The 16,143-nt window shown below is 51.6% G+C and overlaps 1 protein-coding gene across 3 annotated transcripts in view; it reads right to left on the bottom strand.

Annotated features, from left to right (window-relative positions):
* Positions 1 to 16,143, bottom strand: part of ABCC1 (ATP binding cassette subfamily C member 1) — a 141,346-nt gene that overhangs the window by 66,509 nt on the left and 58,694 nt on the right. For all 3 annotated transcript variants that reach the window (XM_045460239.1, XM_045460240.1, XM_045460241.1), the window contains exons 6-10: positions 13,295 to 13,356; positions 11,211 to 11,342; positions 2,950 to 3,180; positions 2,133 to 2,310; positions 205 to 366 (exon numbers count right to left, since the gene is read on the bottom strand). In XM_045460239.1, the coding sequence (XP_045316195.1) occupies positions 205 to 366; positions 2,133 to 2,310; positions 2,950 to 3,180; positions 11,211 to 11,342; positions 13,295 to 13,356 (765 nt within the window). The remainder of the gene's footprint in view (positions 1 to 204; positions 367 to 2,132; positions 2,311 to 2,949; positions 3,181 to 11,210; positions 11,343 to 13,294; positions 13,357 to 16,143) is intronic.

A 16,143-nucleotide genomic window follows, 5' to 3' on the forward strand; every position in this document is an offset into this window, starting at 1 on the left:
ATGCCACCAAAAAAAAGGGCATAAACCCAGGGACCAAGGGAAGGGATAAGATATCCAGCAATTGTCTAACAGGCCAGAAAGTAAAACGTGAATGACGGCAAGGAATACAGAGGTTCTGCTTACGAACACCCACTCCCTCACCCCCCGCCGCCCACCTGTGGCGGTCCCTCCCTCTGCACCACGCGAATGACGTCAAACACACACCAGCCACAGGAGGTAGAGGGCAAGGACGACCTGCAGAGGGGCTGACCAGATCATGTTGATGTACGTGGCCAGGTCCATGAACCTCTGGGCATCCACGGACATGAGGTTGACGATCTCCCCGACCGTGGAAGACCTTCTGGCTGAATTGGTGATCACCAAGGCCTGCAGGACAAAGGAGAGAGGAAGAAGGTGAGTGAGGCAGGAGACGGCCCGGGGCTCTCCCTCCAGGCCCCTGCGAAGGAAGAAGACAGCTCAAGAGTGGAAAGCCCACTCTCTTCTCTCCTCCCTCGCTGCCTCGTCTGTCCCATCGCAAAGCTCCCGCTGTTACCAATGACATTCACTGCCTCGCCCTGACTTCTTCAACATGGAAAGGACCCCAGAGACGGCCTCGACCAGGGCCTCACACACTTCAGGGTGCACACACATCACCCGCGAAGTTACTTACAGTGTGGTTTCAGATTTGGTAGGGCGGCGATGGAACCTGGGGCTAAGCATTTCTTACAAGCTCCCAGATGATGCAGATGCCGTTCGTCTGCAGAGAACACTCAAGGAGCAAGGTCAAGGTCAGGGCTTCTCAACTTTGGCATTGCTGACATTTGAAGGTGGGTATTTCTCTGTGGGACCAACCTGTGCGCTGTGGGGTGTTCACCACATCCCCTAGATGGCCTCTACCCACTAGATGGCCCCACTCCCACTTAAGAGAACCAAAATTGTCTCCATATATTTTCCAAACATCTCCTGGAAGGATAAACTTATCCTGGTTCTCAAACACGGTTTCACACTATTACCTGGGGAGTTTAAAAAACATTGGTGCCCAGGTCCCACCCAAAATCAGAGATCCTGATTTTGTTTGTCGGTGGTGTAGCCTGGGGACCAGGGGTTTTGGAAGGTCTCCAGGGGAGTCTAACTTACAGACAGGGCTGAGAACCAATGACCAGTCCACGGTTCCTGACTGTCTCCTAGGCAGTCTCTTGTCAACCCTGCTCAAGCAGTGTCTTTGCCCCAGAAGCTAAGAAATGAAGGAACCAAGAAATTCCTTTAAAGCCGGATGTACAGGGGCACCTGGGTGGCTCTGTCGGTTAAGCATCCAAGATCAGCTCGGCTCATGATCTCAGAGTTCCTGGGTTTGAGCTCCGCATCGGGCTCTGTGCTGACACCGCCCAGCCTGCTTGGAATTCTCTCTCTCTTCTCTGTCCTTCCCTAACTTGCGTGCACCGTCTCGCTCTCTCTCTCACAATAAATTAATTAAAAAACAAAAACAAAACCAGCTGGCTGTGTACAAATCCTATGTATTCCGCTATTGAGGGAAAGGACGTCCTGCTCAGTGCAAACGGAGAGTTAGAAGCAGCCCAGAGTATCAACAGCAGAGACAGGATGTGAACCCGGATTTTCCCACATCAGGTGCCACCTAAGAAATTCAGCTACCCAGGCGCCTAGGTGGCTCAGTCGGTTAAGCGTCCGACCCTGGGTTTCGGCTCAGGTCACAACCTCACTGCTTTGTGAGTTCAAGCTCTGCGTCAGGCTCTGTGCTGATAGTGCGGGGCCTGCTCCAGCTTCTCTCTCTCTGCCCCTCCCCTGCCCACGTTGCTTTGGTCTCTCTCAAAATAAGTAAGTAAACCTAAAAAATTTGAAAAAGAACAAGAAATCCAGCTGCCCGTGGCCGACACGGCCCCAAGCAGATGCCCCACACCCGCGGCTGAAATCAGCTTTGCTAAGGTCTCGCGCCTGATGGGTCAGTCCCCGCCATGTGCGGTCACGGGGGCCACCCTCATGCTGCCGCTCCAGAAGCCGGGCTCGGCATCCCCACGGTGGTCCCGGGAGAGGCGGGGGAGGGGGGCAACCCGGCCAAGCCCCCTCCCCCCCATCCCCCCCCCCCGCAGGGTCTGGGGCCACGGCCAGGCCCGTGCGCCAGGCCTGGGCTCACCCACCTTCCGGTAGACGGCCCCGATGACGGCCGTCTTGATCCTCATGCCGCTGACGAAGCAGATGTGGAAATACTGGTGCAGCACGAGGGTCTGGAGGCAGGCGCTGACGAACAGCAGCGCCGTGTAGAAGTAGCCCTGCCAGTCCGGGGCCGTCGTATCGTTCACGAAGTTGATGAGCAATCTGCGGGGCGAGGAAAGAATGCCGTGACCGTGATGCACGCGGCAGGGACTTCAGCGTCTCGACCGTGTCCGGGCCGGGCGGGGCGGGCGCTATTCCTTAGAGTTACGCTTGGGAAAACAGACCCGGGGCGGTGACGGGGCTGCGTGGGTGGCCTGAACCTGCTCCCGACGGGGCGCCCCGCGCCTCCAGTCTCATCACCGGACAGTCACCCAGAGGTGACCAAACAGAGACTGTGAGAGGCGGCGTTAGCAAAGTGGAGAGAAGGGACATGTGGCCCCAAAGAGACAGAAAGAGACAGGTAAACAGAGCAGAGAAGGGAGCTCCTCTCTGACTTTCTGCTTTCAGGCTGCAGTGCGACACGATCTGGCTCATTCTCTTGTCCTTGGTTTCCACAGATAATCCGCTCTCTTGCCTCTTTCGGCTTCAGGGAAGCCTGGTACGTTTCTGTTCCTTGCAACCAAAGTGGCCTCAGCTTGGATGGTATTCGAGCAAAGCATGAGGCAAAGCGGGTCAGGGCAGAGAGGCTTGGCTTCAAGCCCACGGGGCCAGGCCACGTGACCCCAAGGCAGAGGTTAGGGTACCGTAAGTGAAAGGTCAAGGACACAAAGACTCATGCAGCGGGCAGGGAAGGGGTCTTACTTTAAGATCTCCGGGCCGGCAAACATCATCAAGTCATGGAGGGCCTTGAATAAGAAGCTCATGAGGAAGTAGGGCCCGAAGGTCTTGTATAACACCTTGAACAGAGACGGCTCCCGGCCCTTCTGAGGGGACTTGACAATCAAAACCTCGGCCTCCTCGTTCACGTCCACCTGGGAGCTCCCTTTCGGCTTGGCGGGATCCTTGGAGGAGTACGCGATCTTCGCCTGCTGCCTGGAACACAAGGAGCGTGGAGCGGTTCTGGGGTCTTCCTCAAACCGGGCCGGCCAGCCGGGGGGAGGGCCAGGGCACCCCACCCCCTCGGGGGGGCCCAACCAAAGAAAACCAGTCACGGCGGAAAGGCGGCCGAACATGCTGGTTAGGAGTACAGACGCAGGCTCCTGGCCAGCCAGCTCTGTGACTTCGAGGTCAAGTGGCTTCACCATTTTAGGCCTTAGTTTCCTCATCTGCTAAATGGGGACACAGGGACAAGCCTACCCCACAGGGCTGTTGGGAAAATTCAGTGCGTTCATATACGTGAAAGGCACTGAAAAGTGCCAGCCCCACCGTGATGTACAGATTCTATGCAATCTCTGATCAGAATCCAAGTTGACTGACAAGCAGATTCTAAAATTCATATAAAAACTCGAGGGACCGAGGACAGACAAAACAATCTTTAAAAAGGAAATCAAAATTGGAGAATGCACACTTCCGATTTCAAAACTTAATCAAGATAGGCATAAACACACACACACACACACACACACACACACACACACACACACACACACATACAGAGCCACAGACACACACATGATCAGTGGAACCAGAAATAAACCTGACTGACTTAGGGTATCCACAGTGTCAAGACTGTTCAATGGAAAAAGAATAATCTTTTCAACAGGTGGCACGGAGAAACCAGACAGCCACGCAAAAGAAGGAAGGTGGACCCTTAGTTCATTCCACGTACAAAAATCAACTCGAAATGGGTCAAAAAGACCTAAACACAGAGCTACGACTATAAAATTCTTAGAAGGAAACATGTGAAAATTTTCATGACCTTGTATTTGGCAGTGGATTCTGAAAAATGACACAAAACGCAGACGCAAAAGAAAAAAAAAGATAAACTAGACGTGGTCAAAATTAAACACGTTGGGGGTGCCTGGGTGGCTCGGTTGGTTGAGCGTCTGACTCTTGATTTTGGCTCGGGTCATGCTCTCCGGGTCGTGAAACCGAGTTCCACAAAGGGCACGGAGCCTGCTTACAATTCTCTCTCCCTCTTCCTCATGCATGCTCGCTCGCGTGCGCACGCACTCTCTCTCTCTCTCCCTCTCAAATAAAACATTCAAAAACATGTTGTGCTTCAAAAGACACAATTAGGAAAGTGAAGAGACAACCCACAGAATGAGAGAAAATACTTGCAAAGGGAATATCTGATAAAGGACTTGTAACCAGAGCATGTAAAGAACTCATTACTACACAATAAGGAAAAAAAAAACCCCTATTTCAAAAAAGACAAAGAAGATACGCAAATGACCATGAATCTCATTCGTCATCCGGGTAACACAAACCAAAACCACAGTAAAGATATTACTTCACGTCCACTCGGTGGATCATCAGAAAGTCATATAATGCCGAGTGTCTGCAACCGTGTGAGAAACTGGAACCCTCACATTCGCCCCGGTGGAGTCCCCTCCTACTCGGAAGAGGACAGAGCACAAACAGTGGAGTGCGGGCCACTTCCAAGATCAGGTCATGGCAAACACAGTGCCTTCCGTCTTGCCCTCTCTTGCATCATTCACTCTGGGCAAAGCCGAGTACCACAGGAGGAGGAAATGGGGGAAGATCCCACGGTGAGATGCTGGAAAGAGCCAGCACTGACTTGCCAGCCACACGCAAACTAAAAGCAGGGCCTACAGCCCCAGTCAAGCCTTCAGATGATGTGGCCCCAGCTGACCTGCCGAGCACAACCTCCAGAGACGCTGGGCCGGGACCAGCCTGCTAGCCCACGGCTGGATCCTTAACCCAGAGAAGCCATGTGAGATCGTAAACGCTGGCTCTCATCTTCAGCTGCTACGCACGGGGGAATACATTACGCAGCGAGAGACACACACCCCAGCTCCCATCTCCGAAATTATAGTCAAGGCAACACATTCCAGTGGCCCAAAGTGGGCTCCACCCCGAAATACACGGCGCATCCTCACCCAACCCAACTTTTGTGATTCGCAAACTCCTTCCATGGCGGGAGGACACTGAACAGCGCTCAACTGCAGAGGATGCGCATTTGTCACATCTGTGCCACATCTGACCGTTTATACCACCTGCCGCTTTCTGCTGGAGACCACAGCCCTCCAACCCGCCCTGGCTGGCTCCCCACCCCCCAACCCCCAGGAAAGGGCCAGAAACATGGGAATCTCCTCCATGCTCCTGGGTTGACCAGGCGCGGGTCCTGTCCGTCTCCCTCCTGGGATGTGTGCGGACTTCCATCCACCCTTTCCATGTGCACGGCCTCTGGCCCATGCAAGCGACCACCCCCCGGGCCTCCTCCCCGCTCGCTCATTTCCTCCCACTCTCGTTCCCTGACAACCAAGTCCCTGCAGAGCAGCCAGAGGGACCTTCCTGTTAACAGATCATCCCCCGATAGCTTCCACTGCACCCAGAATAAAACCTAAACTCTGGTGAAACTGCTGTAACCAATTACCACAAACTTCGTGGCTTAACACAATACAAATTTATTGCCTCGTGGTTCGGGGGGAGGGGATCAGAAATCTAAAGGGGGCCCACAAGGTGGCCTTCCTTCTAGAGGCTCTAGGGAAGTATCTGTTGCCTGGTCTTTTCCAGCTTCCAGAAGCCACCTAGATTTCTCTGGTTTGTGTCCCCTTCCTCCAATTCAAAGCCAACTACAGACCATCCTTTCTCTCTCCCTGACATCCTGCCTCCTTTTACAAGGACCCTGGGGATCCTATTAGGCCAAGTCCATTTGCCGTGTAAGGGTTTGGGGATCAGGACACGGACATCTCTGCAGGGGAGATATATCCCTCCACCAACCCCGTTGTCAATGTCACCACACAAGGTCTTTCCTGCTCCCTTTACTGACTGCCCCCAAAGCTGGGATTCCAGCTAGGAGTTTCAGAATTTTCTTCAGCACACGCAGGCGTCCTTGGCAAGGAAGACAAGAGGGCCAGGCAGACAGGAAGGGAGTGGCTCGGCCCTCTCCATTCATTCTCTGCACCACTTCCTAAGCAGGACCTGACCCTGGGCCTATGTGGGCTGCTGGTGACCAAGGGCTGTTTCCGGTGGCCAAGAGACAGGTGCCGAAGGGTCAGGGAGAAGGTCTTGGGCAGGCAGAGAAGGAGAAAAGCTCAGGCCCAGGTGGGAGAGGTCAAGAACAGTGGGAACGATCAGCTAAGGCCAAGCCAAGAAAGAAAACTATCCAGCAAAAAAAGAGGCCCACAGAGGAGGCGGGCACTCCAGGAGGGGAGAGGAAGCAAGCAGGGCATCTGTGAGCTCAGGCTGGGAGGGGAAAGGAAAGTTGGAAGGGAAAGGTCTGAGTCAGGAGAAAACTACCTGCCCAGGAGCAGGGGAACCGAAAGGGGTGGAAAGGCTGAAGGCTCAGAAGAAAAAGGGACTTTCTCTGTGGATCGGATTCCAATGTAGGCAGAGATGCCCACCAGTCCACTCGTCCACTAATGAACTAAACACATGGCTCTGGGCCAACCGCTGGAGACAGCCCCACAGAGCCTCATGAGAAAAAAGGATTAGCAATCATGACTTCCAAGACTGTGTGAGGGGTGCTACCACGGGGGGCTTCCCGGAGGTGACGTCACAGCACAGACACGCAGGATGAGAGAATGAGGAGAAGAGGATGGGCAAGGCCTGGAGCTAAGGATTTGAAATGAGGTTTGGCAGCCCTTCCCAGAACACCAAGAACTTCAGGGTAATCTGAACGGGACAGGGAGCAAGCAGCCTCACCGGGGCTGGAATCGGCCAAAGAGCAATGAGGAGCTACAGAGGACTTTGTCATTCATCTTCAAGGCTTCAGGAGAGGCCACATCTCAAGCTTAAAACAGTCTCAGCTCAGGGCTCCTGGGTGGCTCAGTCGGTTAAGCGTCAGGATTTCAGATCAAGCCATGATCTGCCAGTTCATGAGTTCGAGCCCCATGTCGGGCTCTGTGCTGACCGCTCAGAGCCTGGAGGCTGCTTCGGATTCTGGGTCTCCCTGTCCCCCCGCTCGTGCTCGCTCACTCTCTCTCAAAAATAAACAGTAAAAGAAAAAAAAAGTCTTAGCTCGATTAAAATTTGCACATTTTCTGGATGTGCTCTGAACATGGTGTTTGACCTGTAATAAATACCCAATCGAACACAGAAGGGCAGACTACCTACAAATGCAGGGAACGGATTTTACAAACCTAACGCACATACTCACTCAGAGGGAACATTACACAGAACAGTAGTTCTGGAAACCACAATGGGCGTGGGAAACACCTGCACAGCCCCTCGAAACTTGAAGCCCAGGCAGGATTTTAAATGCGTTGTTTACGAATCCAAATGACTCAAGATCTTTCCCCTACTCTCCTACCCTTTTCTAGTTTTCTGTTTCTTGAATGCTTTCGGTTCCTCAAAACCAGAGGTTCTCAAAGAGAGGGCTGTTTTGCAAATTCCACATTCTCGGTCAATGATGGAGCCAGACAGCAGACCTTCTGTGACGGCCAGAACTTCAGTCCCCCGCCACCCCCCAAAAAAAGATCCCAATAGCAACGCGTGTAGCTTAAAGAGCTTGCCTGAAATGACCTAAGCCCGGAATCTAACTCTGTTTTCAGACACAAATCCATATTGCGTAGTGTTTTGTGGGGTTTTGTTTGCAAATTTAAATATACCTCAAAGTTTTTCAGGAACGCAACTATTGTTGACATTAAGGGAACATTGCATTTTGTTCAGAACTTTGTCAAGTGTTGGCCACCACTCTGCAAAACGTCTTCTGTGAGGGTGACTGACACCGGTTCTGGAGATGTGGAGGGAACAGCAGCTGTCACAGAGCACCCTCCACAGTGGGACAAGCGGTGACTCTCCGTTCTGTTCTTCCAGCGTGCACCTGAGCATTTACTCACCGAAATTCATGCCGTTTCACTACAAATCGCTTGTACTCTCCAGTTTTTCTTCCGTGTTGAGGGAGAGGGGCGCCTGGGTGGCTCAGTCTCGTTAAGCATCCTACTTCGGCTCAGGTCATGATCTCCACCCCCGTCGAGCTCTGTGCTGATGGCTCAGAGCCTAGAGCCTGCTTCAAGTTCTATTTCTCTCTCTCTCTCTATGCCCCTGCCCCTGCTCACACTCTGTCTCTCTCTCTCAAAAATAAACATTAAAAAAATAAAATAAAAAACAAAGCCTAATAAAAGCATTTTGCTAACTTAAAAAATTTTAGATATGTGGGTGGGTTATTTCCACTGATATATTACCTTAAAGTAACTGTATCAGTGTTAGAAAATCTTTTGTTCTCAAGGCAGCAATGAGTCTGAAAGGTTGAGAACCACTTTTCAACATGTGTATGTTGGTGCTTTGTTTTTTTGTATTTTCTGTTGCATTTCTTTATAAAACAAAGACAATTCAGCAAAATACTCAACCCCATCTTTTTTTAATGTTTTTTTACATTTACTTTTGAGAGAGAGAGAGACAGAATGTGAGCGCGGGCGGGGGGGCACGGTCAGAGAAAGAGGGAGACACAGAATCCGAAGCAGGCTCCAGGCTCCAAGCTGTCAACACAGAGCCTGATGCGTGGCTCAAACCCACGAAACGTGAGATCATGACCTGAGCCGAAATCGGGAGCTCAACCAACTGAGCCACCCAATCTTTAAACACTCTGATTTTTTAATATATTAGCTTTACTGAAGTTTAAGTGATGTATGATAAACTCCTCACACGGGAGTACACAATTTGGTCAGTTTTGACATGTAGGGATACATACAACTGTGAAACCGTCAGCAAAGCCAAGATTGGGAACACATCCATCACCCCACAAGGTCTGCTGGAGCCCCTCTATAATTTCTCCCTCCCACCTGCATCCTGTTCCCTGGTGAAATGGAGAGGCCTTGCTACAAAAGGCCACACCAAGAAATTCCAGCTCAGAACAGGACTCTACAATCGCCCACCACTTCCACAGAGGTTACAGGTGCCAGATCTGGCTTATGCCTCTGGAAGCAGAGCGAGTGACCCATCTGCCAATGACCCAGGGCGTTGAGCCCCCATGCTGAGGTCCCCTAATGGCCAAGGTAAGAAGACAGCCAGGGACACCCCTGGGGCGTGGCCCACGATGGAGCCTGAGGCGCCAGCTCTCGCCTCGTCCACCCAGGCAAGATGGGAGCGCCCAGCCTGTGGCCGCACCCACGTAATAAAGACGACTTGTGCAGTTCCACCTGCCCGCCATTTACCCAGGCCTAGGACAGGGCTGATCAGATGATGCTGATCCCACTGAACCGTGGGAAAGCCCTCTGAGTACAAAACAGGGGAGGAGGGCACGAAGGGACTTGAGGGACAGCCTCTCCAAACCCCGAGGGTCTGAAAAGGCTACACATTAGCAGCAGATACCACATACGCTGAACGAATCCAGTAAGGGCCAGACCGGTGGTAGACAGAGCTTCCTGTGCAAGCCCGGTCCTCTCTCCGCGGAGCCTCCCTGGCAACCTCTCCCATGCCGTCTCCAGCAACCTGCTCATCACGAAGGATGCCACCGGCCAGGGCTTGTGAGGGAAGCTGGGCCTGAGAACCTTCACGCGGGTCACGGGCACCAGACTCAGCAGGAGCAGGATGTGCAGAAAACACCTCCCGTCTCGCCGTGCTCACCCACGGAGACTCACGCTCAACACGCCTCCCCTAAGAAAACTTCTCCCGTGTCCATGGCCACCACGGACGGGCCACCAGCTCAGAGTCACAAGGTCCTCTGCTGGCGTCCTAGTGGCCAATGGCACCAACGTCCCCAATTTCCACCCACCAGCCCAGCCTGACCCAAGACCTATACGCTGGGTGTTCCAGCAACGGCGTGAGGAACCAGACCTCAAGCCCAGGGTTTCTCTCCGGGAGGGCCAACTGCTCTCGGGCAGATGCGACACACCAGGCTGGCCCCATCGTCTGCCAGTGCAACTAACGACAGGCCCACTGCATAAAAACCACAGGACTGATAACAGCCGCTTTTTGTTCTGCCCCTACAGCCACCAGCCGCTGCCCCCAAGTCACTCACAGCTTCTCAACCGGCTCCTCTGGACCCAGGATGCACAGGGCCAACGACCCACCTTAGTACGACAGCCATTTTCCTTTTCTGTTGACACGTGACATAATGATGTATCATACAACTGACATGTCTTAGATTTGAGGAAATTAAAGAATGTGCTGGGGAGGCCCTGGCCTGATTCCCAAAATAACCTGAGAACAGAGGCGTCTGGGTGCTCAGTCGGTGGGACGTCCAACTTTCGGCTCAGGTCATGATCTCATGAGTTCAGGCCCTGCGTTGGGCTCCATAATGATGGCTCAGGGCCTGGAGCCTGCTTCAGATTCTGTCTCCGTCTCTCTCTGTCCCCCTCCCACTCTGTCTGTCTGTCTCTCTCTCAAAAATAAACATAAAAATTAATAAATAACCCGAGAAAAGAGGTCATGCGATGGCATGCAGCCTATGTGGGACGAGCATCGAAAATCGAGGACGCTATGGATGAACCATAATGCAAACTAGAGACTCGGGGATAATAATGACACGCCAGGTGTAGGTTCATCCATACACCTGGTGGGGGATACTGATAACGACAGAAGCTGTGCAGGTGCAGGGACAGGGGGGTACACAGAACCCCCTGCGCCTTCGGATCGAAAAACTAACGTCTACTTTAGTTTTAAATCCAGCAAGTCAAAAGCACCCTCGATGGGGGCTTCTCTGGCTGAACACCCTCGGAAGTGATGGGCGTGGTGTGTGGAAGGAAAAACACGTAGAACAGCAAGAACACCCAGGAGGCCAGATGCTGTGAGCGAGGCAGGCAAAGTGGGGCGGCCTCGGGGAGTGCGGCTGGGCACACACCTGCTGAGCCAACAGAACCAATCACTGCTCGATGCACATTTTTCTCTCTTCTTTCCTACTCACACTGCCTTCGCTACAGGTACAACCCGTGCCCATTTTGCAGATGAGAAAAAGTGGCTCGGAGGAGTAAAGCAGCTTTTGCCCAGGACCATGAAGTCAGCGAGAGGCGGCAGGCAAGGGGTGGTCAGGTCGTCGCAGAGAGGCTCACACTTACCTTCTGGACTTGGCACACTCCTTCTTCCAGTTCTTAACCAAAACGGGCACGACTTGCTCTGAGGTGTCCTCCTTATTCAGGGACCAGAGGTCAGCGCTCTCCAGGGGCTGGCGGTAGCCCCGGACCATCAACCTGGGGCCAAAACACAAGAGGGAGGTGATGACAGTCTGGAGAGGAAGAGGAGGGTGACCCCCGCTGCCAACACCTGCCATGTCAGCCCGCTCCCCATGCCAGGGCGGCCGAGGGCAGTGCACAGCTGGCAAGAGTGGAATACGTATGGCACATACGGGCACATTAAATGATCACTGCTAATTCTGTGAGGCCGCCCAGGGCAAAACAGCCTCATTTTTTAGAGACACAAACTATTTAAGATAGAGATCATTACAATCGCTCTGACTTGCTTAAAAAATATTTGGGGGGCAGCGGGGGAGAGGCGCCTCAGTCAATTAAGTGTGTGACTCAGTTTCAGGTCTGGTCATGATCTTGTGGTTCGTGAGATCAAGCCCTGTGTGGGGCTCTATACTATCAGCATGGATCCTGCTTAGGATTCTCTCTCTCTCTCCCCCCTCTCTCTGCCCCTCCCCAGCTCGCTCGCTCGCTCTCTCTCTCTCTCAAAATAAAATAACCTTTAAAAAACTCTTTTAAACATATATATTTTTTAAAATTTTTGTTAATATTTATTTATTTTTGAGAGAGAGACAGAGACTGAGTGCAGGAGGGGCAGAGAGAGAGCGAGACACAGAATCCAAAGCAGGTTCCAGGCTCTGAGCCGTCAGCACAGAGCCCAACACGGGGCTCACACTCACAAACCACAAGATCATGACCTCTGCCGAGCTGGATGCCCAACCGACTGAGCCACCCAGGTGCCCCCCCCAAAAAGTATTTTTTAAGGCCAAATGGCAAAGCATCAATAATTGTCAAATCTGGGTGATGAGTTTATTGAGACTGATTAGACTAATCTTTCCACGTGTTTGAACACTTGCATAATGAAAAGTAAACCTGTCACTGCAACTTGCTATTTTGAAGTAATACCAAAGTTGCAGGAAAATCACGTGAATTGCACAAAGAATCCCAGTCCGCCCTCCGCCTGCTTCACCGCTCCTTACATCTTGCCACACCTGCTGAGCCATTCTGGGTCTCTAGCCATAAACACACACGTCCACAAACACACTTCTTTTCTGACACTTCGGACTAGGTTGTAGCGGCGTGTATCCCCATAAGGAAACCCACACGCTGTCACAGAAGCCAGAGCACCGTTACCAAAATCAGAAATTTGAGCGATGATGGCAGAGCCCGCAGTCCACATTCAAATTAATGCTCTGACTCTTGGGGTCGGCTCAGGTCATGATCTCGCGGTCTGTGAGACTGAGCCCCGTGTCGGGCTCTGGGCTCACAGCGCGAAGCCTGCTTGGGATTCTCTGTCTCTCCCTCTCTCTGCCCCTCCCTGGCTTGCTCTCTCAGTCTCTCTCAAAAGAAACAAACTTAAAAGTAAGTAAATAAATAAAGAAATAAAACATTAAAAAAATTTAAAAAGCTATACCTTAACAGTAATTTGAAAGCTACTTAATAAAAAAAAAAAAGGTATTTGGGAAAAGTTTATAAAGACAAGGAACCAGGCTTATCAGAGGGGAAAAGGATTCAAATAATCCCAGGTAAGATGCTGATGACGTGCAGGAAAAAAATGTGCCCCAAAAAGGACAAGAGGGGAGCCCATCACACCGCCGTCAGTGGTCGCCTTGGGTGTTTTCTGCTTGTTGATCTATGCGTGTTCTTACATTTCCTACGGCGCACAGGTATTACTTTTCTGCTAGCAAGGGGTCTGAAACAATGCCAACGTTGGTAATTATACCTGACATTAAAAAAAAAAAAAAAAAAAAAAAAAAGTACCCAAATCTGAAAGCTCAGAGCACAAGGCTTGTAAGGGCCCCAGGTGAAGCCATGCGCAGAGGTGCAAGCTGTTCGTGTTTCACGCAAGTCGAGTCCGTGCATGTGGGAGCAGGGTCAGCACCTGAGACCCGGGCCCCCGGCAGGCACGCTCGCACCAGGGGAAGGGTGAGGGGGGGAGAGCACGAGCCGGGCCTTACCCTGTGATCCACCAGAAGGTGACTCTGGACAGGAAGGAGGCACTGGATTCCGGGCAGGGGTTCTAGTGGAGAGAAAACACAGGGTGGGAGGAAAAGGGAAGTGATCCGTTAATCTTCTCATCTAGGCCGGCGCTGGGAACCAGTCTTCCTCTCAAATGACCAGCAGCCACCCTCACGCCGAGGACTGGCACCCCAAAAGGGTTTCTCTCCTGAGCCCCGGTGGCCTTCAGAGAAACACACAGCAGCTTCCCACTTTCACCCAGGAAATATTTCCTGAATGACTACTATGTGCGAAGATGGTACAGTGTGCCACATCCCTGCCCCCTCTTAAATCCCCACCGCGACCCAATGGCTGTGGTGCTGTCCAGGTCCCCCGAAGTTACCCCAGTCATTCATTCACTCATTCATTCAACAAGTATTTTCTGAGCACCTGCTATATGCCTAGCACCATGCACACAAATCTGAGCAGACACAATCCCTGCCCTCAGGAAGCCCACAGCGCACAGGGGTAGTAATAACACCTGCTAACTTCTCTGCGAGCGAGCTGTGTTACAAGTACTTTATGCAAAGGATTTCATCTCATCTTTAGAACCAGCCTACCAAGGAGATAAAAGCATCATCCTCACTTTGGAGATAAAGACACAGAGGAACAGACAGAGGGAATGACCTTGCCAGGCAAGTGGTGAAAACAGACTACGAGCCCCTAGCAGCGTCCAGAAAGAGCCATTAATCAAAGGATCTTGTGAGCGCACACTCAACCACAACTGCAGTGAGGATTGTTTCCTGAAGATAGGTCAGTATTACCGGTGGGATCACTGGTATCTTAGTGAGCTCAGGGCAAGAGAGCGGATAAGCGGATGGGGGCTGATCTCTCTGACGAAGGTCAAAAAAGGCATCCCCAAGCTGGGCTCTGAAGAGTAGAGGATGACAAGTAAAGGGGAGAGGCAGGGTAGTCTTGGCAACAAGGGTGTGTGTGCAAAGGCCCCGTGGCAGAAGGGAACATAACCCTATTCCAGGAACTAAGAGGGGGCTGACCAGTCTACACTGGAGGCCAAGTAAGGGGTTTGGGTCTTCATCCCAAGAGCAATGGGAAGTCACCGACACAATCCAACAATAATACAAAGAGCAGGAGAGTGATGTCAGCATGGAGCCTCGGTGACTACCAGCAAGGGCCGACTTTCCACTCCAAGCAGATACATGGAGGTCGGCATTCTGAAATACACACTTTGGTGAAGGGCGCTCACCAGGCAAAGATGAGGTCTCTAGCCCTTTTTCAGAGACACAGCACGGGAGAGCCAAGAGAGAATACACGTTGTGCCTTGGTGGTTTTCCATCCAGGCTGCAAGCAATTTAAAAAAAAAAACACAAAAAAAAACCTGTACCTGGTCCCCACCTCCCAGAGATTCTGATTAAGCTGGCTGAGGGTGGGACCAGGGCATCAAGTTTTTGTTTGTTTTTAACTCCCAGAGTCTCCTTGGCAAAGGGGTTTGGCAGGAAATATACCAGATAAGCCTGATACCAAGGAAGCTAAATTCGCGTGGAGTTTAAATTTTAAATTAAAAAAAAATTTTTACTGTTTTATTTAGATTTGACAGAGACAGAAAAAGAGAGGGAGGGAGGGAGAAAGAGCACGCACGGAAACAGGGGAAGGGCAGAGAGAGGGAGACACAGTCCAAAGCAGGCTCCAGGCTCTGAGATGTCACCACAGAGCTCAACGTGGGGCTCGAATGCACAAACCGCGAGATCGTGACCTGAGCTGAAGTCGGACACTTAACCCACTGATCCACCCAGGCACCCAAGACCTGACAAGCTACCAGAAGTGACTCCTATTAGCCCAAAAAGGGACATGCAAGTCACAATCAGGATCCTAAGTAGAACAGACTGAGACATCTGTTTAACATCCATTTAAACATCACATATGTTTAAATACACAATCTCACACATACGCGGAAAAAAAAGAGCAACTCTCTGGCATCGTGCATGAAAAGACACAAGTGAAGCAAGCCGTTGTTCTGAGAAGAGAAGATGGGCAGACAACAAGCATTTTCCCACCTTTTCTAAAGGAACTTCCCCACAGGGGAAGTGTCTCTGCATAGAAGTGGTCCAGCGAATATACAAGGAAGGAAGAACAGAATGTTAAGATGTGCCACGTTGCAACCACAATGGGTGACTGGAAAACTTGACGAAATCCAACAATTATTATTAATGCTTTCAGTCCACATAGCAGTAGCAATGGTTTACTGTTTAAAATCCTTCTCTTTCAGGGGCAACCTGTGTGGCTCATTTTGTTAAGCGTCCGACTTCGGCTCAGGTCATGATCTCACGGTCTGTGGGTTCAAGCCCCGCATCAGGCTCTGTGCTGACAGCTCGAAGCTGGGAGCCTGCTTCGGATTCTGTGTCTCCCCCTCTCTCTGCACCTCCCCTGCGTGTGCTCTGTCTCTCTCTGTCTCAAAAATAAATAAACGTTAAAAAAAAATGTGTTGTTTTTTTTTAACGTTTATTTATTAAAAAAAAAATTTTTTTTTTCAACGTTTATTTATTTTTGGGACAGAGAGAGACAGAGTATGAACGGGGGAGGGGCAGAGAGAGAGGGAGACACAGAATCGGAAACAGGCTCCAGGCTCTGAGCCATCAGCCCAGAGCCCGACGCAGGGCTCGAACTCACGGACCGCGAGATCGTGACCTGGCTGAAGTCGGACGCTTAACCGACTGCGCCACCCAGGCGCCCCACGTTTATTTATTTTTGAGACAGAGAGAGACAGAGCATGAACAGGGGAGGGTCAGAGAGAGGGAGACACAGAATCCGAAACAGGCTCCAGGCTCTGAGCCATCAGCCCAGAGCCCGACGC

Source organism: Leopardus geoffroyi, chromosome E3 (assembly GCF_018350155.1).
Source record: "Leopardus geoffroyi isolate Oge1 chromosome E3, O.geoffroyi_Oge1_pat1.0, whole genome shotgun sequence".
In the NCBI taxonomy this organism is placed as follows: domain Eukaryota; kingdom Metazoa; phylum Chordata; class Mammalia; order Carnivora; family Felidae; genus Leopardus; species Leopardus geoffroyi.